This window comes from Zosterops lateralis (genome assembly GCF_965231275.1).
Source record: "Zosterops lateralis genome assembly, chromosome: 5".
Classification (NCBI taxonomy): Eukaryota; Metazoa; Chordata; class Aves; order Passeriformes; family Zosteropidae; genus Zosterops; species Zosterops lateralis.
The window spans coordinates 58,465,650-58,488,494 of record NC_139766.1 but is presented as its reverse complement, the minus strand read 5'-3'; the positions used below and the strand labels follow the sequence as shown (position 1 = coordinate 58,488,494).

Below are 22,845 nucleotides of genomic sequence, written 5' to 3'. Positions count from 1 at the left end.
CGTCCCGCCATTGCCGGCATGGAGGGCGAGAGCACCTCGGCACTGCTCTCGGGCTTCGTGTTCGGCGCCCTCGCCTTCCAGCACCTCAGCACCGACTCGGACACGGTGGGTGCCGCAGGAGGGCTGGGCCGGGCCGGGCCAGGCCGGGGGGAGAGGAGGGAGGGGCGGGCCGCCCCCGCCGCGGCCGCGCTGCCGCCGGGCCTCTCTCGCCCGGCCCTGCCCTGCCCTGCCCTGCCCCGCCGGGAGAGCGCCCGGGCTCCGTGCCGTCCGGCCCCGCCGCGCCCGGGAATCGCTTTGTGTGCGAGCGGCGGAAAAACGCGGCTGTTCCGCGTCCGAACGCGGCGAGCGGCGGCTGCAGGGCCGTGTCCCCCCGGGCCGAGCGCGGCGCGGGCCGGGCCCCCGGCCCCAGCCTCGGCGGGCAGCTCGGGCTGGGTGAGCAGGGGAGCCACCGCAGAGCCACCAGCACACGGCACTGCCGCGCTGGGGACTATTCTTCCTAACTGCGGGCTAGTAGTGGAAAATGAGTGAGAGCCCACTCTGTTAAAAAAAAAAAATATATATATATATATATATATACATATATATATAGTTCGTTTTGACAGCAGTTTTCCTCTCCTGAAGGCAGCACTTAGTATTAGAGAGAAAATCATGATAGAATATGCTGAGTTGGAAGGGACCCACAAGGATCATGCAGTCCAACTTCTGGCCCCGCACAGGACACCCCAAGAATCCCACCGTGTGCCTCAGGGTGCTGTCCAAACGCTCCTTGAACTCTGCCAGGCTTTGGTGCTGTGACCACTTCCCTGGGGAGCCTGTTCTACTGCCCAAACACCCTCTGGGTGAAGAACCTTTTCTGATATCCAGCCTAAACCTCCTCCGACTCAGCTTCATGCCGTTCCCTCGGGTCCTGTCACGGTCTGCAGAGGAAGAGATGAGGGTCTGTCACTCCACTTCTGCTCTTGAGGCAGCTGTGACTGCAGTGGGGTCTCTCCTCAGTCTCCTCCAGGCTGAACAGACCAAGTGACCTCATCGACTCCTGCTGTGGCTTCCCCTCTAGACCCCCACCACCATCTTTACAGCCCTTCTCTGGATACCTTCTAATAGCTTTGTATTTTTCTTACCCAAAACTGACAGGGGTGAGGCCACACCAGCACTGAGGAGAGCAGGAGTGTCTGTTCAATGCTACTGTTAATGTAATTTTTTTTCCTCTTCCCCTCTAAAGGAAGGTTTTCTCCTTGGAGATGTGAAAGGCGAAGCCAAGAACAGCATTACAGACTCACAAATGGATGACGTTGAAGTTGTTTATACAATCGGTTAGTGTGTCTGCATTTTTCACAGCCTTCTTGGTTTGGGGCAGTAAATGACAGCTTTCAGTTTTGAGGGACAGCAGTCAAAACTCTGTGGCAAGATCAAAAGCTCTGAAATCCTACGAGCTCTGCTGATGTAAAAAAACCCCAACCAAACAACTGAAAACACATGGGTTATTTTGTAACATTTTAACTGCTAAAAATTTACAATTTTACTGCAGAAACCCCAGTAATTTAAAAGAAATAATAGTCCTTAGTTCCTTGAATGGTTACTCTTTGCCAAATATCTTGTTACATTAAACATAACGATGGTTTAGACCCTTGTCTTGGCTACATCACAAACTCTCCCAGGGTACAGCTGCTCGGGAAAAGCTCGGTCTATCAGTGATGTGAACTGTAACGTATTAGCATCTATTACCTCATTTGGAGCTTATAAAATTCTGTGTGTGAAGGCTGCAAGCTCCTTAATTTCACTAAGCAGATGCCAAATGTATTTTTCCTTATCCTCTTGATGTGATTGGAGTGGATGTACACTGAGTAACTCAAGTGAAATCCTTCATACTACTCCTGCACCCAGCAAACAGGAGAAAAATATAAAGTACCGAGCTTGATTTTTCAGTTGACAAAGTAGAAAAATATACAAAAAATACAGTTTATCTAAGTGGTTCCCTTTGCATTTGACAAAATTAATTAGAATATGTTTTTTAAATATTTCCTTTTTCCACCTTACGTTAATGCATTCAATTTTAAGAAATTCTATATATATAATATATATAGAATTATTTTTTGGTCTTACTATCAGTTTTGTGCTAATCATAGCACACAGAAGAATATACAGCTTGAGCTGATGAACCCAGAGTAATATTACCCTCTCTCTTTCCAGATATACAGAAGCATATTCCATGCTACCAGTTGTTCAGGTAAGAATCTTAAGTTAAACAGATATTGAAAGTTAAAATTAACCCTAACTTGAACTTTTCAAGAGTTAAACTTATATTGCCTGAGAAAATCACCCAGCTGCAACTATACTATCTGTATCGACTTCTTCGAATTAGATGCAAAATGCCTTATGTTATTCCTATTTTGGTTCTTTGTCTTTTTTAGTGTTTTTCTATGTATATAGAAATAAAGACAAGGCACACTGCATCTTTTGGTGAGCTATGATACCACATAAACTACAGAACAATGTCAACACATAAAAAAAGCATTCCATGCATTCTAACCTCTCATCCTTAATAGTATTAATTCAAAATTTAAAAAAAAAAAAATATTTCCAACATGCTAGAACTATGTTTCCAATCCAATTTCTTCCCCTCTAATTGTCCTAATTTTCTTCTAGCTTTTATAATTCTGCAGGAGAACTGAATGAACTTGCCCTGAAGAAAATACTTTCAGGCTGTAAGAAGGTACTTTATTTTCAAATCTAAACCATTTTGAAGAGTTCACTCAAATTTTGGAGGCTCTTCTGGATACTTCTTGCATCAAGGTTTTTTTATTTTCTCATTTCAAACCTTTTATAGCCCCTTATGCTGCTGGTCAAGGCAGCTACATCCTTTTCCTCTTTAAAAAAACAGCTTAGCTTATCTTTGACTAGGGTTTGCCTATGTATGTGTCACAACTTTAATTGTCAATTTCTCAAGTGAACACTTCAAGGATCTAAAAGCAATGGCACCAATTTCTACCTTAAGATCAGCTGAGGTCAGCTCACAAATGCTTAAGGACTACTCCCTGAAAAAAACTTTAGTCTTTTCCACAGAAAGAAGTTTTACAAGGGGAAAGTAGAAGCTGAAAAGAAACAAACACAAACTAGAAGATAGCTTGCAGTTTCAACTTGAACACAGGCTCAGAAACAGACCAATTCAACACACGGTTTTGACGGAAAGAAGATGGGAATTAGGCTTAGAAGTTTGAAGCATTTCAAGTTAACTAACTGCTTGACTGTGCACCTACTAGCAAACAATTCAGACATGACTGCACTGAATGAAACTTGCTCCAGTGTGATACTAAGGGACACCATGATTCAACAGTAACTGTGAATTTTCTTCTGCCTGCAGAGTGTAATAGGATGGTACAAATTCAGACGCAACACAGACCAGACCATGACATTCCGGGAAAGAGTTCTTCATAAAAACCTGCAGTCACACCTATCAAACCAGGGGCTTGTATTCCTCCTTTTAACCTCTAGTGTGATGACAGAAAGTTGTTCTACTTATAGACTGGAACATGCTCTACATCGGCCTCAGGAAGGGTAATATCTACAGCATGTCCTAAAAGCTGAAAGTTTCTCTACTTTGTTGCAACTGAATCAGTAACACTGTTTATTTTACCTTTTAAACTTAAAACTTTTAATAAGATTATTCCTTATGTATGGGCCAGAGCCCAGCTGAAGGCTTACCCTGGAATTCTATTCTGGGACTGCCCTTTTTATCTGTAGTGCCAGCATCGCCAAGCAGATACTGTCAGTTTATTCACATATCATTAAAAAAAAAAAAAAAAAAAAAAAAAAAAAAAAAAAAAAAAAAAAAAATTAAAAAACTGATAAAATTGTTTTGTGTACAGGACTTGTCAAGAACACTTAACTTTCAAAGAGAGACCTTTGGATATTAATAGATCATGTTTTCATTCTTCTGCATTTTTAAGTCTTTTCCAGAAAGTCCCTTTGGTGGTGACCAACTTGGGCATGGCAGAACAGCAAGGTTACAAAACAGTGTCTGGTTCCTGTGTATCCTCCGGTTTTGTGAGAGCCGTGAGACAACACAGGTACAACACAACCATCGTATTTACTGATAGCTGTAGTTTCCCTCTACCATAACTACACCTACCTTTCTATAAAAGCTTTTAAGTGCTTTTGCAAATGCTATAGCCATACCTTGCTCACTTGTTGGCCTGTTTTCTACAGTCACGTACCATTCCAGCATACTTGGAAATTAATTCAGTCCCATATTTTGCCAGGAGCTGTCTCAACACAGGCACCTGGCATTGAAGCTCAAAACACTTCTTTACTCATTAAAGCTCCTACTAAGTAAGCACTGGGATCACTAACTTGCAGTTATGCATTTCTACTTTTGGTCCACAGGTCAGAATTCTTCCTTGAAGATGGGTCCCTACAAGAGGTTCATAAGATAAATGAGATGTATACCACCTTGCAGGAAGAACTGAAGGTAAGCTGGGCACACCTGCCTCACCTTCAGCAGTTCTACAAAACCAAGGCAGCTAAGGGCTACAGCATCTTGCACTGCATGAGAAAACACAGCCACGTCCAAAACACGGACAAACTGAAAGATCAGCGAGTTCCATTTTCTGTGCTGCACACTGTATTCTCAAAGCTGAGGATTTAAGGTCCCACTTGATTAAAGTCCACGAATAAACTCTCACAAGAGGATTATCTTGAAGGAGTACTATCTGTAGTTTGTTAGATCTCCTTTGCCTACATGGGATCAAATAAAACATCTTACACCTCATTCAACACAAGGTTTAAGTTATCTGACAAATCCACCTCCAGATCATTACTTGAGTTTTTTACTACTTTGCATCCAACTTAATCTTTGTGTCCAACTTTAAGGATTTTGCAACAATTTTAAAGTCAGCTGCTGTGAATACTATTAATCTGATCAACACACTTTTTCTTGCAGAAAATATGCATTACAGTAGAAGTCAGCGAACGATCTGTAGAGAAACTCTTAGCAGAGGTGAGCCACTTAAAAGAAGAAATAAAGAGGAAAAAGCAACAAAATCGTTCAGGTAAGTTAACCAAATTGTGATGCAAACCTTGCCCTTTCAAAGTTGACTCAAGGGGCAGAAGCAGAAAACACTTCTGAAGCTGAGGCAGCCAAAACAGCAGTGGTGCAAGAGGTTCTGCAATGCTGACTTTGTTTTTCTTCCCTCAGGAGAAGACAAAAACCACCCAGCAGAGCCAAATGAGAATGTTTTCCTTTGTCAGGCACTGCAAACATTTTTCCCCAATTCTGGACTTCAGACATGCATTGTTTCCTTCAAAGGCCAACACATATCCAAGAACTGCTGTAACATAGACCATCATATTAATGTCATGGACAAACTGACTCTCATGGTAGAGGAAAGAGACTTCACTGATGCTGAAACAAGGCACCTAAACAAACGTAAAGTCAGGGGGACCACAACAGTTTCAAAGTCATTCAAGAAATCCAGATCACTGCAGCTTCACCAAGAACCACTTCAAGACCAAGAGGACAGTGACCAGGAAAGGAAGCTTACACTGAGCAGCACTGAAACAGATGAGGATATGTTTGAAAAGAACAGAGATGCCAATGAATACCCCCACTCTCCTACTTTCTGATCTGTCAGATGACTTCACACCAAAAGCTCTGCTGGTGCACTCCAGTGCTGTATCAATCTATTGCACTGCAGGGATGTGTGTAACAGGACATTTCTGCAGGTTGGTTTTTTCCCCCAGTGCATGAATCCTGTTTGACATAAAGACAAGTCTGAGATGACATTCCCTCACTTTGCCTTCCAGAGTTCCACCTATCTTTTCTCTCTCAGGGTTCAAAGACTATGCTACAGGATGCTATCAGTCAGATAAGCATGTCACACACTGCCTCAAAGCGATATAACTCCAAGCTGCTGGTGAAGAAGCAGTGCTGCCCTCCTGATGCAGAGAGCATCAAATGAACACCTGACAGAATGAGCTGTCTACATGAACTGCCACAGTTTAAATACATTAATGTATCCTCAGGAAACCAGTGCTTGTTTACTTCTCCCCATCTTACAACCCAGCAAGGGAAACAACAGCCACCTGAGCTTTAGCAAGACTGGTGAGCAGAGGAAGGGGTCCATACAGCTGCCAGTTTCTATTATTGCTTTAATCTTTCTTTCAGACAATAACTTCCAGAGATTTCATGAAGAAAAATAAAAGAAGGAGTGACACCCACCCCTCAGTCAACCACACACGATGCCAGCAAACCACATTTCCAGAAAACAAGTATATAGACATGAAACACAGTTTTATTGTTTGTTTCTGTACAGTATATCACTCTGGATACTTGATATTACATAGCTTGGGGTCTGTGAGAAATTGTGGGTTCTTAAACATAACTGGCATAAATCCTGTTAAAAAAAAAAAAAAAGATGGAGGTGTTTTTAGTAGAAAAGTAGCCTTGAGTTAGAAAACTCAAAAGCAAAATCATACTTACCAAATACATGAGCTCTTTTAATGGCTTTTGTAATTTCCTTCTGTTTCTTGCCACACAAGCCTAAAGAGATGAATTTTTTTCAACATTAAGCATGTCATTAGAGGGTGAAAGGTATGCTACTGACAATTTCCTCTAGCTTTGATTAAGTCTTTCTAGAAAAATGCACGTGTACTTATACTGTTAAATACAAAACACATACAATTAAGGGATATTTTAATTCCTTGATGAAGGCTATTAAGTCAGGGGAATACTATTACAAAATGCATAGAGTTGGGACTAGTTAATTTCAGAAAGACTGCTCATGCACAGTTAGTTAGATTCAAAAAACATTATTACTAAGCCATATATGATTTAATTTAGTATTTCACATACCTGTGATATGCCTGCCATAAATGGAGCCAGTGTATGGAGAAACAAATTGGGAAAGAAGCTACTTAAAATGAAGAAAAACCAAAGTCAGTTTAAGAACTTTTTTTTTAGCTTTATGTTACTACTTGCACTTTTTTTTTTTTTCTCTCATCTGTGTTTTCAAAACTCAGTTCTACCTGAAGAAAAAAGTACAGCTTGGAGCTAGACAGTATTTTCTATGGAATAACTTCCATGCTTTGTGGCAGCTGAACTGTAACCAATCTATCTGTTAAACAGCAAAGTTGTCACACATAATTAGTAGATTAAGCAACTTAGCACAACTACATTATTTGGCCCTTAACCTGCACACATTCTTACTCTTAAGTTTTAAACCCCTACACATACAAATGGATTTAAAAAATTATTATTTCCTACACACACACATATAAAAACAGTAAAGCATTTACCTTCATCCAAGGACAGCAACTTTCAAACTCACCTGCACATTCTTATAGTCCACATTTATTCCACATAAGACACATCTCTTTGGAGGGTCTTTATAGGGGTTCTCCATTTGTATGGGCTGAAATCAGAGAATTATTAACATCTGTAAGCTTCACAACAAAATAGAGAACATTTGTTACTTTTAATCCTCTGATGAATATTTGTCTTGAAACCAGAAGAGATATTTATTGCACCACTGAAATTTTCTAATAATTTTATTAACTCACTTCTTGGTACCTTGCAACCTATAAGACTTCTCACAAATAAATAACCTTTTATATTTTAGTAACTATGACACTAGCAACGCTATTAAATCGTTCAGTAACATAGTGCTTACACCTTCTACTTGAAGTCAAAATCTACAGAAGCTGGGAGAAAAGTAGTTCTGTCTGATAAGTCCCACGAATTATTTTTTTTTTAATATTTTCAAAGCATATAGCCTGAAGAAGCTCCTGTGTGCTCACACACTTTCTAAAGAGAGAGATTCAAAAATACCTCCCAAGGACTGAAAGCCTCCTCAAGCTTCAGAATACACCCAGCACCAAATCTTACTAGATACGAAAGGTGATTTTTCACTTTTCACAGAGCCACAGAACAGTCAGGGTTGGAAGGGACCTTTGGATATCATCCAGTTCAACCCCCTGCCAAGGCAGGGTCACCTGGAGCAGGTGACACAGGAACATATACAGGTGGGCTTGGAATGTCTCCAGAGAAGGAGACTCCACGACCTCCCTGTGCAGCTGTTCCAGGGCTCTGCCACCCTCAGTGTAAATTTCTTCCTCACGCTAAGGTGAAACTTCTTGAATTTTTAGTTCATGGGCACTGGTCCTTGTCCTGTCGCTGGCTCCACACCCGCGTTACTTAACTAGAGCAGCTTTAACAGGCTCTAGTTAAGATATTGGAATACAGATCCGTGGGGCCGTAACTTCCAGAGCCAGATGACTTTCCTCTGGGCTGGGCTGCGCCCCCCGCAATGGATTTGGGGTCTGAGGAGCCAGAGGTACACATCGACCAGAGCAAAGCATTTCCGCCCACTGCTGGTGCCTTGCGGAGGGGAACAGAGGGACAGCGGGGCGGGGAAGCCTCACCTGGTCCGAGCGCTCCGGCTGCCGCTCCGGCTGCCCCTCATGCTGCAGGCGGCACGGCCGCGCCCACAGCGCCGCTGCAAAGAAGAGAGCGACAAGGTTAGCGGCGGCGCGGCGAGACAGCCCGGACACGCCCACGGCCGCCGGGGACAGCGGGGGAGCAGGAGGGACGCACCAGGAACCAGGCGCTGCCAGGACCTCCGCGCCGCCACGGCCCGCGCCGCCATGACACCCGCACCGCGCGCCGCCGCTTCCTCCCGCGCGTCACTGCCGCCGGCCGCCCCCTGGCCAATAGCAGCGCGGCCCTCCCGACCCGGGCAGGCGATTGGCCACAGTCCGGCCCAATGTGGTTCCCCCGGCGCGTTGTTGCCGGAAGTTCCCGTTCCCGCTCCCGCCATGGCAGCCGTGGCTCGGCGGGGCGGCCCGGCGGCCTCTGCCCGTGTCCCGCCTCCGCCCTGACGGCCCCGCGCCGCCTCCGCCAGCCCCGGCCATGGCGGAGCCCAGGCTCGCCGTGCGGAGGAGGAACCGCTCCAGCTCGGAGCGCAAGCGGAGCCGGGCCCCGGCGCAGCCCGTCGCCGCCAGCTCGCCGGTGGCTCGCAAGAGACCGAGCGGTGGCGGCGAGGGAGCCCCGGCGGAGGCCCCGGTAGGGGATGGCGGGATCCTGGGGCCGCCGGCGGGGCGGGGGAGCTCCGTCCGGGAGGGTGGCGTGTGTCGGGAAGGGCCGTACTTTGTACGAGAGGGTATGAGGCCGTTTGGCTTTAGCTTTAAGAAAATGTCATCTCTGTCATCTCTGTCATCTCTGTGCGCGCGTATCCTCCTGTCTGTAGGATGTCTGCTTCACTGAGTCAGGGCATTTCTTCAGAACCCGAGCTGGGTTTTCCTCAGACGGCATCAGACAAAATGCCTCTATGTAAAGCTGGGACAAGCTCAGGTGACTTGGCTCCGGTGTTTGTGCTCTGTGACTTGTTCTGCCTCCTGTGGTGCTGCCTCGGGGTGTTAATAACTCCTGTTTCGTTTTTGCAGTGCACTAACGACAGCGAGGAGGATATGTTTGGTGACTATGACAGCTTTTGTGGAAGTGATTCACTGGTGGCTCAAGTGGATGATATTGAACACAAATACCTGCAGGATAATAATATGGATGCGAAAGCAGCTGCAGAGATGGTACTTGGGAACCTCCAGTCAGGAGTTCACCAGAAAGAGCAAGATAACTCTTCTGCTCCAGAAAATGTGGTTGTCCTTAAAAGTGACCAAGAGGGTGCTTGCCAAATGTGTGACAGTGACCCAGCTGGTGGCAATCAAGAATTAACTGAGTCTATTTTAGATGACTTGCCATGTTCACAACTTCTGTATTTTGAAAAAATGGATGAACTTTTTTCTGCTTCTAGAACATCTCCAGTCTCAAAAGGGAGGGATGAACGTGTGAATTCTTCCTCAGACAAAATCAGGGACCCATTGACTTTTTCTGCTGGTGCTGAACACAGGAACAGGCCTCCTGACTCTTCCTCACATTCCAAGTGTGTTTCATTTAAAACTGAGAGTCTCAAAGATCACCTGAAAAGTGCTATGACTGGAAATGCCAGAGCCCAGACTCTGCAGGTCTCCAAGACCAAGCAGCTCAAAGAAGCTGTTTTATCTGAAGAGATTTTTGTGGCTAGGAAAGTCATTGAATCCTCTTCTGTTGATATAGGCCCTTTTTATGGATTACCTAGCAAGGTTAAAGATTTATTCAGACAACTTCGAGGGATTGAAACACTTTATGGTAGTGTAACTAATGGTCTGTTGGGGAAAAAACTAATTGCTAGTGGAATATTGTCTATTTCACCCATTATACTGTAAAAATAGTTAAGGTAATTCTTAAGGTAAACCACATTGGAAAGTAGTTGTGCTGTTTTAGGAAGTGGCTGTCTTGGTGTTTTAGATGGATGGAATGACTGGATGGTATCCATCTGGATTACAGAATACTTTGGAAGTCACCATCACTGAAGGCTTTAAGTGCTTTTTTTGAGGCGTTTTGGTGTCAACTCACATGCCCCTGGGCTTGCTGACAGTTGCCTTTTCATTTTGCAGAGTGGCAGCATGATTGCCTAACGTTAGAATCCCTACAGCAGAGGAGGAATTTGATATACTCCTTGCCAACTGGTGGTGGAAAAACTCTTGTAGCTGAAATAATAATTCTCCAGGAATTACTCTGCAGGCAGAAGGATGTCCTGATGATCCTGCCATATGTTGCCATTGTCCAAGAAAAGGTCTGGATACAGTATTTCTGGTACTGCTTTGTTTGCTATAAATCTTTCCTGATAGGCTTTGTTTAGTTGCTCACTTGCCTGGTTTTCAGCAAGGTTTTTATGAATATACAGTAGGAAGTGAGTGACCTCTCCTAAATGCTGCTCTGAGGGTCAGGAATTTTGCAATGGAACAGACACAAATATTGAAGTGAAGATATTGAGTTGTGAAGTAAAGGGTACTGAATTTTGAAATAATGGCTTTTTGGGGTTTTTTTTTAGTTCTGAAGCATAAGAGCTGTGCTGCCCAACTTGCTAAAGAAGTGATCTTGAAATGAAAACTAACACTTTTTGGTATAAAGGGAAAGTTAGTTTTAGATAACAACTTCATAATATGTGTAGACACTTCATGTAGCTGCAATAGATGTTCTTAGCTGATATGTTTTCACTAATTCAAGCAGCTGATTGTGATATGGGTTGGTTTTCTTTACATTGAGTTCTTGAGACAGCTCCAAAAAAAAGGAAAATGAAATCCAAAATGAGTGTGAGTGTGTTCTCTAATTGATTTTCTTTTATAGGTTAGGGGTTTATCGAGTTTTGGGATAGAATTGGGTTTCCTGGTTGAAGAATATGCGGGAAGTAAAGGACGATTTCCACCAGTCAAAAGGAGAGTAAAAAAATCTCTTTATATTGCTACCATAGAAAAAGGACATGCTCTGGTGAACTCCTTAATTGAAACAGAAAGGATCTATGACCTCGGCCTGGTTGTGGTTGATGAGGTAGGCCACAAGATGTACTCAAATTTATCAGATGCAAGTTCTTTTAGAATTCTAATAAGCAATTATTTAGGAAGGAACAGTTCTTTGCCTGCTTGGTTTTGCTTAGAGTGTTCATCTTGAAAATTACTTTTATCTTCTATGTTCTGAATTGGCATGTAATTCTGTGACTCTGAAAGGTTTGGGGGTGTTTGGTCTTTTTTAAGTGAAGCATTTATTGCTATTTCAGAGTAATAGATTTATATTGAGAGATCTGCTGTGGTAGTGGTTGATGGTGAATTCCTGCATAACAACTTGTCATTTAGAAGTCTCTAATGAGTTGCCAAAAAGCATAAAGAATTTTAATTGTATGGAATGTACTTTATGAAGGCTAGAACTTAGCTCTTAGATGTGAAACTAACATGCAACTTTGTGTCTGGTATTAATGACCCAGTGAAACATCGACAAAAAAGAAAACAAGTAACATTCGGCTGTGAGAATTGCTCCTTAGAGTGGTGGGGCTGAGTTGTTGCACTACCAAGGGTTGATTCTGGGGTTGAATAACGTGTGTAAATAACATCTAGCTGGGATCTTAATTCGTGGAATTCTTCAGGGTGACTGACCATACTTTGGCCACTTAGCTTCTAAACAGAGGGTAGCTGAAGCACTAATTTCTAGTTCTGGAAGCTAGCTACTAGGAATGTTTTTACTCTTAAGTGTTCCTTAAATCACGTTTTGTTTAAAATTGCCTCAGGCTGGTGAATACAAGCATCTCCACACTGACTGTTTACTGTCAGGAGTTAACTGTTTGTGTCAGCTGTGGTCTAGTTAAATGGAAGGTTAACCTTGTTGTCTACATTTGCCCATGATTCTGTTTTCCTCTGATCTTTAAATGCTTTTTCAGTGAGGTTGTACATCTGAACTTAAAAATCCAAATGTACATGAAGGGTATCATGAGGAAGTCTAACAAAGACAGCTCTGTAGTATTTCTTTAGGTCTATATATTTTGGAGCTTTTTTTAGAAATAACTCTCAACTCAGCAGCATTCTTGCCTTTTCTTTTTCCCTTCTGTGCACAGCTGCATATGCTCGGGGAGGGAAGTCGTGGAGCAATACTGGAAATCACTCTGGCGAAAATTCTTTACACCAGTAGTAAGTCATGGCTACAGTTAATGGCATTAACATTTTGTACTTGTGGCCTCTCTGAGAGAAGTCACACTCACTTTCTAGATTTGTGCTGCTTTGGCTGCTTTCGTAAAACGTGGCACGTCTCCATGTATTAACAGTGTTTACTCATTTAAGTGTTAATTGACCCTCTAACAATGTTAGGGTGTTTTTGAAGCTCTTTTGATACTTCTCTGTGAAATCCTGAGTATTGTCAAATCTTCCATTTCTTTGTAGGAGCCCTTTGGGCATCTAATTAAATGCTTTTTTTAAAACATTTGAGTCTCAGTTAGTATTTTGTAACTTAATATTATTTCTTAGTTAGTATTTCTTTAGTGGAGGCCTTTCCCTTCAAACCTGCTTCTTTGGCATTTTGAAAAGACTAATGATGAAGAAGGAGTCTCATGACTTCAATACTGAACAGAAGTGTTAAAAATTGACAGTATGTGACAATAAATTCATCTCAACTTGTTTTCCAGAAAAGACACAGATCATTGGCATGAGTGCAACGTTAAATAATGTTGGAGACCTGCAGAAGTTCCTGCAAGCGGAGTACTACACCAGTGATTTTAGACCGGTCTGTATACAAGATACCAGGAACTAGTAAAGAAGATATTTGCCTTTGAAATCATAGTAAATCTGTTAAGGATTGTAGCACAGATTTTGTGCTTAATTTCACAGTGTAATGTAAGGCCTGCTATTGCTCTCTAATTGCTAACAATACAATAAATAGCACTATGCACTTCTAAATACACAAATGCAGTAACCTTGATATTGCTCTGCTAAGGCATTTGTTTCATTTTAACTTAAGCAATTCCTAAATTACAGCTACTGTGTTGAAGCATTGCTGTCCATTTGCTATAACTAGAATCTGTACTGCTGGTTCTTGTATACTGTCAGGACTGTATGGTTTATAAATAGTTCCTGGCCCATACAATTTTGACATTCTTCATTATGATTCCATGCTTTATCAAGGCAAATAATTAAAACAATTAAGTTCTCTTTAAAATTCTAAAGCGTGTCCTGATATGCAAGTATGTGTATGACATGTGAGGCTTAGAGAAAAGCTGTAGCTGTACATCAGCAATAGCTTTAGAGGAAACTGAGTAATTTAACTAAAGTTTCTCTCTGTGCCTTTTATCTTGCTAGGTAGAATTAAAGGAATACATAAAGGTACGAGACACCATTTATGCAGTTGACAGCAAAACAGAAAATGGCTTTGCTTTTTCACGTCTCCTTAATTTCAAGGTAAGGACAAAGTGATTATAGTTTCTTTGAGCTGTTGTGAAATGCATTGTTTTACACTGATTTATTTACAGACCTTTTGCTAGAGAAATTACTTAAACGTGATAATTCATTTGTAGTCTCCGTGAGAAAGATGTGGTTGGCTTTGGGAAGGAAAAATTCTTAAAATGCTGAACACTTAACTTGACTGTCACTTCTTTTTTACTCCTCAAGGTAGAGGTTTCTTCAGTATTTTGGCATGTGAAGAGTAACATGTTAAAGTATTCTAAATGCTCAAGATTTTATGTTTGGGTGTAGATTTTCTCAACAGTTGATCAGTCTCAGACAAAACTGAAAGAAGATACTTTTTGGGGGTTTTGCCAGCTTATTACTGCCTTGTAGGGATTCATTTCAGCCTTTACAAAGAAAAAATATGTCTAATGGTAGACTGCCAGTATCAAGTGTTGCTAAAAGAAAATGAAGTATTCAGAGAAAAAGCAAAGATTTTGATTTGTGTATCCATGTATCCCTCAAGTTAAATGTCTTTCAGGTGAAGATTAGGAAAAGAGCTTATCCTACAACTTCTTGGAATTACATCAAATTAAATCCAATGAGAGTATTCAAGCAATGGTTGACAACAAATATTGAATATTTAGATTATGACTTGATTCCTAAGCTTAAATATTTGTCAATCTGTTCTTTTTACAGTATTCTAGTAATCTGGAGAAAGCAGATCCTGACCACATCATTGCACTGGTTACTGAAGTTATTCCTAAATATTCCTGCCTAATCTTTTGTCCCACTAAAAAGAATTGTGAAAATGTGGCTTCGATGGTGTGCAAGTACCTCAAGAAGTAAGTTCCTGTATTTTTTATTTTTTTTTAATTATATCTGAAATAATTACTTACAATTTAGGGTTTATTGTCATCTAGTTTGCAAGTGTCTTTCCCTGGTGATTAGAAGTAAATGCTTTGAACATGGAATCATATAAAGTTGCTAACTGCATAAGTGATAGCAAACTGCAAAAGGCTTATTAATTAAAAAAAAAAAAATCTTATTTTTGTACCAAAACAGTTGAAGAAGATGATTGTTAGAGGACAAATACTAAAGAGAAGAAGAAAAAGCATATTAAATTAATCCAACTTTGTGTCCCTTTGGTACCGGTTTCTGGAAGCTTAGAAAACAAATGTTTTTCTCTATATCTTGGTATTTGGTCATGTACTTTGGTAGTCAGTGTAATATCTCTATTAAATCTCATACCCACTTTGGAAATTGGAGTTGTAAAATCTAAAGCAGCCAGTATTTGATCCCTTCTGTTCCTGTGTTTCCAAACAAGAAAGATTCTATTGCAACTAAATCAGCCTCCTGTGTATTGCTGTTTCAAAGTTACTGGAAATAACTATTTCTCCAGCTCAGATGTTAGAGGAATGGATGATGAACAGAAGTAGATAGTAAGCATGTCTCTTGGTTTTTATTTTCTTTTTAGTTAATGATTGATCAAAGTCTAAAGAAATGCTTTTCCTCCTCCAAGAGAGTTTAGAGCTCACAGGGAGAAAGAAAAACAAGACCTCATCAAGAACCTAAAGAGTATTGGAAATGGCAGTGTCTGTCCTGTTTTGAAGCAAACAATCCCTTTTGGTATTGCCTATCACCATAGTGGCCTTACAAATGATGAAAGAAAAAGCATAGAGGAGGCTTATTCTTCAGGTGTCCTGTGTCTGCTTGCTTGCACAGCCACTCTGGCTGCTGGAGTCAACCTGCCAGCTAGAAGGTTAGTAGCCAAATACTTAATTTTTGCATTGATTTTTTGCTATGTTAAAAAACAAATTCTTTAATAAGTTGGAAATCTCAGTGGTATTTAAAGTGTGTTTGTGTTTTTACCAGCAAATTGGAAGTATAAGGGATTTTGTGTTCAACTGGAGACACAAGACTGTGTAGTATTTATGTAGGAAATGTGAATCAGTACGAAGTACCTCAGAGTATATCAGTGAAAAGCACTTACCTAAGTAGATTAAGGAAGTTCTAATAAATTGAAAATTGCTTTAGTGTTTTTAGTAGTGTTATTCGAGAGAACAGTGGTTTCTTTAGATACTCTCCTAAAAGCAGTGTTTAAATGGTAAAATAAATCTTTTGTAAGAAGTTACAGTTGGAATATGTTTTAACACAAAAATGTGTTATCTTTTCATTTACAAGTTCTGATGATAGGGCTGCTGTACTTTGTGTGACCAAAGATTGTTTGCTAAGAATCCACTTTTGTGTGCACATTTAATACACCTTAAATATTTTAATGCTTTGTGATTGATTTACACACCAGTCCAAAGAGGTGCATTTAATTTTTATTAGTTACGAGGTAAGAGGCTCATATAAAAAAATGTATTTGTATTTGTTACATTTTATTACTGCTTTAGTAATTTAAATATGAAGCCTAACTAACTCAAGACTTCTTTTCAGGGTGATTCTCAGAGCTCCTTATGTTGGCAGTGACTTCCTAAAGAAGAACCAGTATAAACAAATGATTGGCAGAGCTGGTCGAGCTGGTATTGACAGTGCTGGAGAAAGTATTCTCATAGTGCAAGAAAAAGACAAACACTTGGTAATTTTTACAAAGATCTTGGTAATTTAAATTTCTGGTTTAAGATAGTGGAATAAACAGGAGGAGCCAAGTTGCCTAGCTTAGTTTTTGTTCACCTCTTAAAGTTGTAAGTGTGTAACAATGCCTTTAAACTACCTTTATGTGGCTTGTTTTCAAATGGGAACTGTAAACTTACGATCTTTACCCTTATTTTCTTTATAAACTGAATTGTGCATATCAGGTTTGATTTTTTTTAAAGTGTAAAGTTAATGCAGGAATATTCCTCTGAATTAATATATTCCTTGCCCCTTTTAGGTTCAGGATTTAGTTCACAGTCCTTTGGAGAATTGTTACAGCAATCTTCTGCTGGAGTTGAGCAAGGGGATGCAGAGCCTTTTGTTATCTTTGGTTGGACTGAAGGTATCAGTTAACTCTTCTCTGTGAGTAACTTAAGTGCTTGGAAATGCCAAGAAAATGTCACCTGTTGATTCTGTAGAAAACAACAGACTGCCTAAACGCTTGGGCTTGCAAGTTCAGAACAGCTTTAATCAAGTTTTTGTGCTTATCTGAGTAGATCTTTTAATTTAATTTACTTAATAAGTGATCATGTAACACAATTACCTTATGTGTAAAAGGAAAAATGATATCTACCCATTAAACAATAGAATATTAATGTTTCTATTTCCGCTACTTGATTCAAAATACAAATAGAAACAGTAGAAACAAGTTAACATGATGCAGTAGCTAGAATAATAGAACAGATGGAGAGCAGTCCATCAGATCCACCACCAAGTATCTGTCATTCTATTTGTTGGGATGTATTTCTATAGAAACACAAATTCTTTCTTTATTCAGTAATTTTTTCCTATGTCTTATTAACCATGTTAAATTATAACTTTAAACATGCTAATGACTTCCCAAACTGGTGCAGATAGCAGTTACCCATGAGGAAGTGGACAATTTTATGTGCTGTACACTGCTGGGTGTTCAGCAGCAACTGGTGTCTAAAGAGAAGAGCCTCTCAGAGATAATTAAAGATGGGCTGGAGAATCTAATAGAAAAAGGACTCCTAAAAGGAAGAATATCTCAGGAAGACCACAATTCCAAATCTACCCTGACAATCACACCCTTGGGTAAAGCTACATATAAAGGTAAGGCTTTTTTTATTGTTGTTATTAAACTGCTATGAAATATAAGTTGTAGAGAAAGAGTTCACTACATGATGTAGTGGACTGAAAATGGGAGTGAAGTAGCACATGACTGAATGTGATGGGAATGGAATGTGCTAATACTGATCCCATTGGGAACAAAACCAGAACTGTACCCCTAAAAAGCCACTTAAAGACTCGATCTAGTGGTTGTAATCAAAGTGCCTTGGGACCTTGTTTTACAATTAATTGTTATGAACAGGTTATTGTAAACAGAAGGATTTCTTGGAAAGCTTAAGAGGGAAAGAGAGCATATGACATGTAAACATATTGTAATTAAAAAAAATACATCAGGAAGTTCTGTTTTCCTGTCATACTATAAAGATTTTGGGGTATGGAATGTAACTGAAATAGGATGAGTCTGAAGGGTTCCTTCAATCTACAGCATTATTGCAGGATTTCAGTAAAGCCAAGGCATTTCACAAGCACTCCAAAACCACACAGAATGAACATACATGAAAATAGGTGACTGCCTCTCCTCAGCTTTGCTTCACTGCTCATGTTAAATTAGAATTGTTATTCAGGTTTCAGATATTTCTCTCCAGTTCAGAAGGCATAACAAGCTTTTGTGGAAGGTAAAGACAATACTGATTCTATGTTAAAATATACTTCATTAACTCTGTGTGCCTGTTTATAACTGTGCTTATTCTTACCCTGTGTGCTTGTTCTAGGCTCAATAGACCTGGCATACTGCAATCTTCTGTACAGAGAATTAAAGAAGGGTTTGGAGGGGCTGGTTCTCGAGAGCAATCTTCATCTCCTCTATCTGTCAACTCCCTATGATATGACTTCTACCTGCAGCCCAGATTGGATGATATACTTGAGGCAGGTGAGAAATTGGTAGCAAACATTCTTCGGGGCACTCAGTAATCCTGTGTATTCAATGTGCAGGGGGGTTGCACACATAGCACATGAAGTGGGGTAACAATATGATGGCAAATATCCTATTTTTTTTTAGCTGGGGCAGCACTAAAATCTATTTAATTCTGTTAAAATGAGGCATTCAGAGATGGACAGTTACAGATAATTCAAACAAGTAGGCAAAGAAGCTTCAGAGCTGCCTGTGACTGGTGACTGTAGTACTACTCTACTGATTCTATAGAGATACTGAAAAACATTGTTGCACTGTAAATAATACACTTGTGTTTTCTATAATGTTAAGAGAAGTAAATATCTGAAAATTCTTTATAAAATTTTATTTTAGTTCAACCAGCTAAGTGCAGCAGAGCAAAAAGTAGCAGATATTGTGGGAGTACCTGAAAGCTTTATTACAAAAAAGGCTTCTGGTCAAGCCATCAGAAAGGTAGGTTGGAGATTTCTCATACCTAAGATGACAGTTTAGTTATTTCATTTGATTATTTACGAATTCCATATTATTTTTCTGCTAGTGCTGTTTATTGCTGTTCTGATTATTAAAGTTCTTTTAATATCATTGGTTAGTTTTAATGTCTTTGTGTGTAATATAGAAATGTTATAAAGCTGTCAGGGGAGTAGAGATGAAAAGGTTTGCCTTGTAGTACTAACAGAACATCTGCAGTGTGATACTGGCTTTGAATTCTATCTTGTCTTATTCCTAGAATGTGGACAATGCTGTGGTGAACAGGCTCTACCTTACATTTGTCCTCTATGCCCTACTGAAAGAGACCAATATATGGAGTGTTTCAGAGAAATTTAACATGTCCCGAGGATATGTGCAAAATCTCCTCAGTTCTGCTGCCTCCTTTGCATCCTGCCTTCTACATTTCTGTGAGGTGCTGTGTCACAAGAATGTAAAGAAATTTTTTGTGGTTTGGTTTTGCAAAATCTGGAGTTTTGTTTTCTTACTTCAGAACTGAATACAGGTGTGGTATTTCACCCTTCCTGTGCAAAAATGTTTCTTCACCTTTCCTGTTCTATGTTATTTTTTCTGTTGAGCAAAGTTTGTTCGTACAATGACATTTTTGATAGTAAAAGCAACCTTAATGCGCTGAGAATGTGAAAATACACAAATTGTACAGGGCATTGATCACTGCCAGTGCTGTTGGTGAAATAACTGAAATAATGCATCCTTATCCTTCAGAATTTCCCCAGCGTTGGGATGTTCAGCTGAAGAATGCTGAATACACCTCTGCAACTCTCCTGAAAGGATGACTAAAAATAATAGCACTTCCCCCATCTAAAAGTCAAATATATATGCTTGTTTCCATAGCAGAGTTTTGTCAATCATATTTCCCAAAGACAGAACTTTAGAGCTGATTTTTAGCAATTTTTGTCTCTGCAGGAACTGGAAGAATTCTGGGTTTATAAAGCCTTGCTGACAGAACTTACCAAGCAGTTGACGTACTGTGTTAAGACAGAACTCATCCCTCTGATGGAGGTAGCAGGGGTTCTAGAGGTCAGTAAACCTGGCTCCATGAAACTTTTCAATGTTAACTTGTGTGCTAAGTATTACTGTGCCTTTCAAGGGTATCTGGAAGACCAAGCTAATTTGTTACTGGGAATTCAGCATAATTCAGCAGATATTCCACAACAGTCTGAAGGTTGGGGGAAAAGTGATCTGTTGAGGAAATGGGAGCTGGAGTCAATGTTTTTCTTCTGGCTGCTGCTACAGCAACTATGAAAATACTGTATTTGGACAATAATTTAGCTATATACTCAGTTGGAAAACAGAGTCCAGGTTTCTTTTGTGGTAAGGATTCTTCAGATCATGGGAGTAAAGCGGGATAAGAATTTACATATTTAAGTTAGAAGAAATATGCAGAAATATTCAAAGTCCTGTTGGGAACTTTGGCTTTGCCAATCACTTTCAGTGTACCATGCATTTTAAGTAAGAAATTTAACCAGTCTCTGAATCAAAGACTCCTATTAAAATAAAAGCGATTTGGGGGCTTCAGTCCAAAGCTCTGCTCTTTGCAAAATTATTTAACTTGCCTGTCCAGCATATTGTAGAATCAGTTTGTTAGAAAACCATTTAATTTAGTGGCAGTGAGGTTTTAATCTGAGAAGCTAAACAAGACAGACACCTCCAAAGAATGTGGGACTGTCATTCCTGTCAATGACAGTGAATGCAGAGAACATGATAACAAGAGAAGACAGCAGTGTTGGTGTCATCTAGGCTCAGAGAAAATAAAGGCATATGGGTTCCTAAGAGCTGGGTAAGATTGCTAGGGTGGTAAATCTTAGTGGTAAAGCTGTGCTTTAGGGCTATAAAGATTCTCAGTGAGTATTCATGTTAGAAAAAGAGAGTTGGATTGATTTGCAGAATGAAATGTTTGAGGTTGGCACAAAGACTGGCACTTACCAGTAATTGTTATTTCCTGTTTTGATAATCTAACACAATTTTGTACTTTCAGGCACGAGCAAAACAGCTTTACAATGCAGGGTACAAAACTTTAGCACACTTGGCTAATGCAAATCCAGAAACTCTGGTGAGGATGATTGAGCACTTGTCACGACGTCAAGCCAAACAAATCATTTCATCTGCAAAGGTGAGTTAGAAACAAAGCTGTGAAAACCTGCTTCAGAATTCCAGTATGTCAAAAGTGGATGTTTGTATGATATTAAAATGACATTCCATTTACTCCTAAAGGCATTAGTGGATGTTTGTGATCCAAATGCTGATCTGTACTAGGAACAATCTAGTTGTGTACAGGATAGTGCCAAGTGGTGGTTTTTTTCAGAGGGGCAGCAAAAAGCAAAAGTGCTTGACAGCTTGTTTGATACTTGAAATGCTCAGTTCTGCCAATATGTCAGGACTAACCTTACAGAAGTTCTAGTGGTTATTGTGACAAAAAGAAAGGATTTGTAGAGTTGTAGAAATGGAAACCAATGAGGTGCAGGGTTAACTTCACCTATTTAGGTTGCTTTGGTCATGCCCTATTATTCTTTCCTGTCTTTTCCATTTTGAATATGCAGTTTCTCTAACAAACACTGAGTTGTCTAAACAAAAAATACAGGAAGTACTTTATCAAGGGATGGTATTCTCTCTCTATCTCCATTCATCATCTGCTGTTGTAATGGTATTGGCTTCATTTTTGATTCTACAAAAAGAGCAAGTTCTTGGTGAAGTAAGGGAATGTCCAGAAAAAAAAGGTTGGGTGGTTGGTGTAAAAATAAGGCAATTAGAAAGTTTTGGGTTGCACATTCTTAGGAAGTAAGCATATCAACTTTGGGGGTTGTGCACTTAAAAGTTCATGTTCAGATAATGTTGTTGTAGGCTTCTTGCTGGTTTTTTATTTTGCTGCTGTGAGGGCCAGAAGAAAGGGATATATGCAGATTCCTTATCTACATCAATGACAAATCTAGCAATCTACCCTACTCTCACACTCAGACACTAAATTCATGGAGTTTTCTCTAACTGGGAAGTTAGAAGAGTGCTTGCATGGGGTCCTGTTCTTCTTCATGCCAGCAACAAACAGTTCAGGGCAGAGGATTAAACAACTGCTGATATTAGGAGTCCTGCATGTCTGGTGTAAAATGCTGTAGTAAGAAATTTCAAATAAAAGAAGAAGTTGCCAGCTTGGCAGACACAACTTAAAAATGTTTATTGCAACATGGAAAATAAACGTCTGAGGTTAAAAATGTTCCTTAACAGTTCCAGACAAAACTGTTCATGTTCTGTAAATTTGGTGTATTACGTGGTGGCAGAATCCAGAAAACCATCTGGGTGCTGTATGAATTTTTGTGTGACTGCTTTTATATGGGTGTACACTTATCAGCAAAAAAATCCTGGTCCTTTGAGGCAAAGCTGTTGTGGTCCTGGGAGCAGCAGGAAAAGTTTTTTACAGACCCAGGTGCACATTTGGAAAGAAACATTGATCTTTTTTATCTGTCTAAGAGTTATAGCTAAAGCTTGTATTTGTTTTCTAATTTTTGTTTCTTTGTTTTTTTCTTGTTGTAGATGCTGCTGAGTGAAAAAGCTGAGGCTTTACAGGAAGAAGTAGAAGAACTCTTAAAAGTTCCAACAGATATTCCAGGGACCCACTGATTGTCATGAAGAAAAGTCATGAATCCAAAATTCTGATATTTTTAAGTTTTTAACTCTCCTGCTTAAAGCTGCTGTAATTTAATAAATATTTAATGTCTTTTGTATACCACACTTTTGAGTGAGTTCTAAAGTCAGAATGTTTCCTGGAAAGTTGACTTCATTTGAAGGTTTGGATTGTGACCTTCTTGAGCAATAGGACAGAATCATCTTCATTCTTTCCTGGTTTCATACAAAGCCCTAGGAGTGCATTGGGAATTGGACTGACTGCTTCATGTGTGCTTCTGCTGCCAGCTTATGCTCACAGCTGACTTAAATAA

At 40.1% G+C, this 22,845-nt stretch overlaps 3 protein-coding genes across 4 annotated transcripts; 2 read left to right on the top strand and 1 right to left on the bottom strand.

Moving 5' to 3' along the window:
* On the top strand, positions 1-6,148 carry ABRAXAS1 (abraxas 1, BRCA1 A complex subunit). Of its 2 annotated transcripts, none has more exons than XM_083861669.1 (9): positions 1-105; positions 1,223-1,313; positions 2,191-2,227; positions 2,647-2,713; positions 3,362-3,555; positions 3,948-4,067; positions 4,384-4,468; positions 4,940-5,048; positions 5,195-6,148. In XM_083861669.1, the coding sequence occupies exons 1-9, from the start codon at positions 19-21 to the stop codon at positions 5,620-5,622; spliced, it is 1,218 nt and encodes a 405-aa protein (XP_083717795.1). In that variant the 5' UTR covers positions 1-18; the 3' UTR covers positions 5,623-6,148. The 2 variants fall into 2 exon arrangements, with proteins under 2 accessions (XP_083717795.1, XP_083717796.1); XM_083861670.1 differs by having other exon boundaries at positions 7-105; positions 1,227-1,313.
* Positions 6,149-6,270: 122 nt separating this feature from the next.
* On the bottom strand, positions 6,271-8,651 carry MRPS18C (mitochondrial ribosomal protein S18C). Its single transcript, XM_083861671.1, has 6 exons — positions 8,591-8,651; positions 8,419-8,492; positions 7,326-7,409; positions 6,851-6,908; positions 6,479-6,538; positions 6,271-6,392 (listed from the first exon to the last, which is right to left on the bottom strand). The coding sequence occupies exons 1-6, from the start codon at positions 8,640-8,642 to the stop codon at positions 6,316-6,318; spliced, it is 405 nt and encodes a 134-aa protein (XP_083717797.1). The 5' UTR covers positions 8,643-8,651; the 3' UTR covers positions 6,271-6,315.
* A 254-nt stretch (positions 8,652-8,905) lies between these two features.
* Positions 8,906-22,741, top strand: HELQ (helicase, POLQ like; the record flags this gene model as incomplete). The annotated part of the gene is made up of 18 exons (XM_083861179.1): positions 8,906-9,058; positions 9,439-10,177; positions 10,486-10,664; positions 11,219-11,419; positions 12,474-12,546; positions 13,038-13,135; positions 13,708-13,806; positions 14,491-14,636; positions 15,314-15,553; positions 16,234-16,375; positions 16,670-16,774; positions 17,286-17,505; positions 18,234-18,391; positions 18,767-18,865; positions 19,140-19,313; positions 19,823-19,936; positions 20,895-21,029; positions 22,442-22,741. The coding sequence occupies 18 exons, from the start codon at positions 8,906-8,908 to the stop codon at positions 22,526-22,528; spliced, it is 3,162 nt and encodes a 1,053-aa protein (XP_083717305.1). The 3' UTR covers positions 22,529-22,741.
* Positions 22,742-22,845: the final 104 nt, after the last annotated feature.

What these genes read in the sequence shown, in the direction of transcription:
- ABRAXAS1 (XM_083861669.1), top strand. Translation starts at nt 19, where the DNA reads ATGGAGGGCGAGAGCACCTCGGCACTGCTCTCGGGCTTCGTGTTCGGC. An exon ending in TCAGCACCGACTCGGACACG is followed by an intron (nt 106 to 1,222) that starts GTGGGTGCCGCA and finishes TCCCCTCTAAAG; the next exon opens with GAAGGTTTTCTCCTTGGAGA. An exon ending in TGAAGTTGTTTATACAATCG is followed by an intron (nt 1,314 to 2,190) that starts GTTAGTGTGTCT and finishes CTCTCTTTCCAG; the next exon opens with ATATACAGAAGCATATTCCA.
- MRPS18C (XM_083861671.1), bottom strand. Translation starts at nt 8,642, where the DNA reads ATGGCGGCGCGGGCCGTGGCGGCGCGGAGGTCCTGGCAGCGCCTGGTT. An exon ending in CTGGCAGCGCCTGGTTCCTG is followed by an intron (nt 8,493 to 8,590) that starts GTGCGTCCCTCC and finishes TCTTCTTTGCAG; the next exon opens with CGGCGCTGTGGGCGCGGCCG. An exon ending in TGGACTATAAGAATGTGCAG is followed by an intron (nt 6,909 to 7,325) that starts GTGAGTTTGAAA and finishes CATTTTAAGTAG; the next exon opens with CTTCTTTCCCAATTTGTTTC.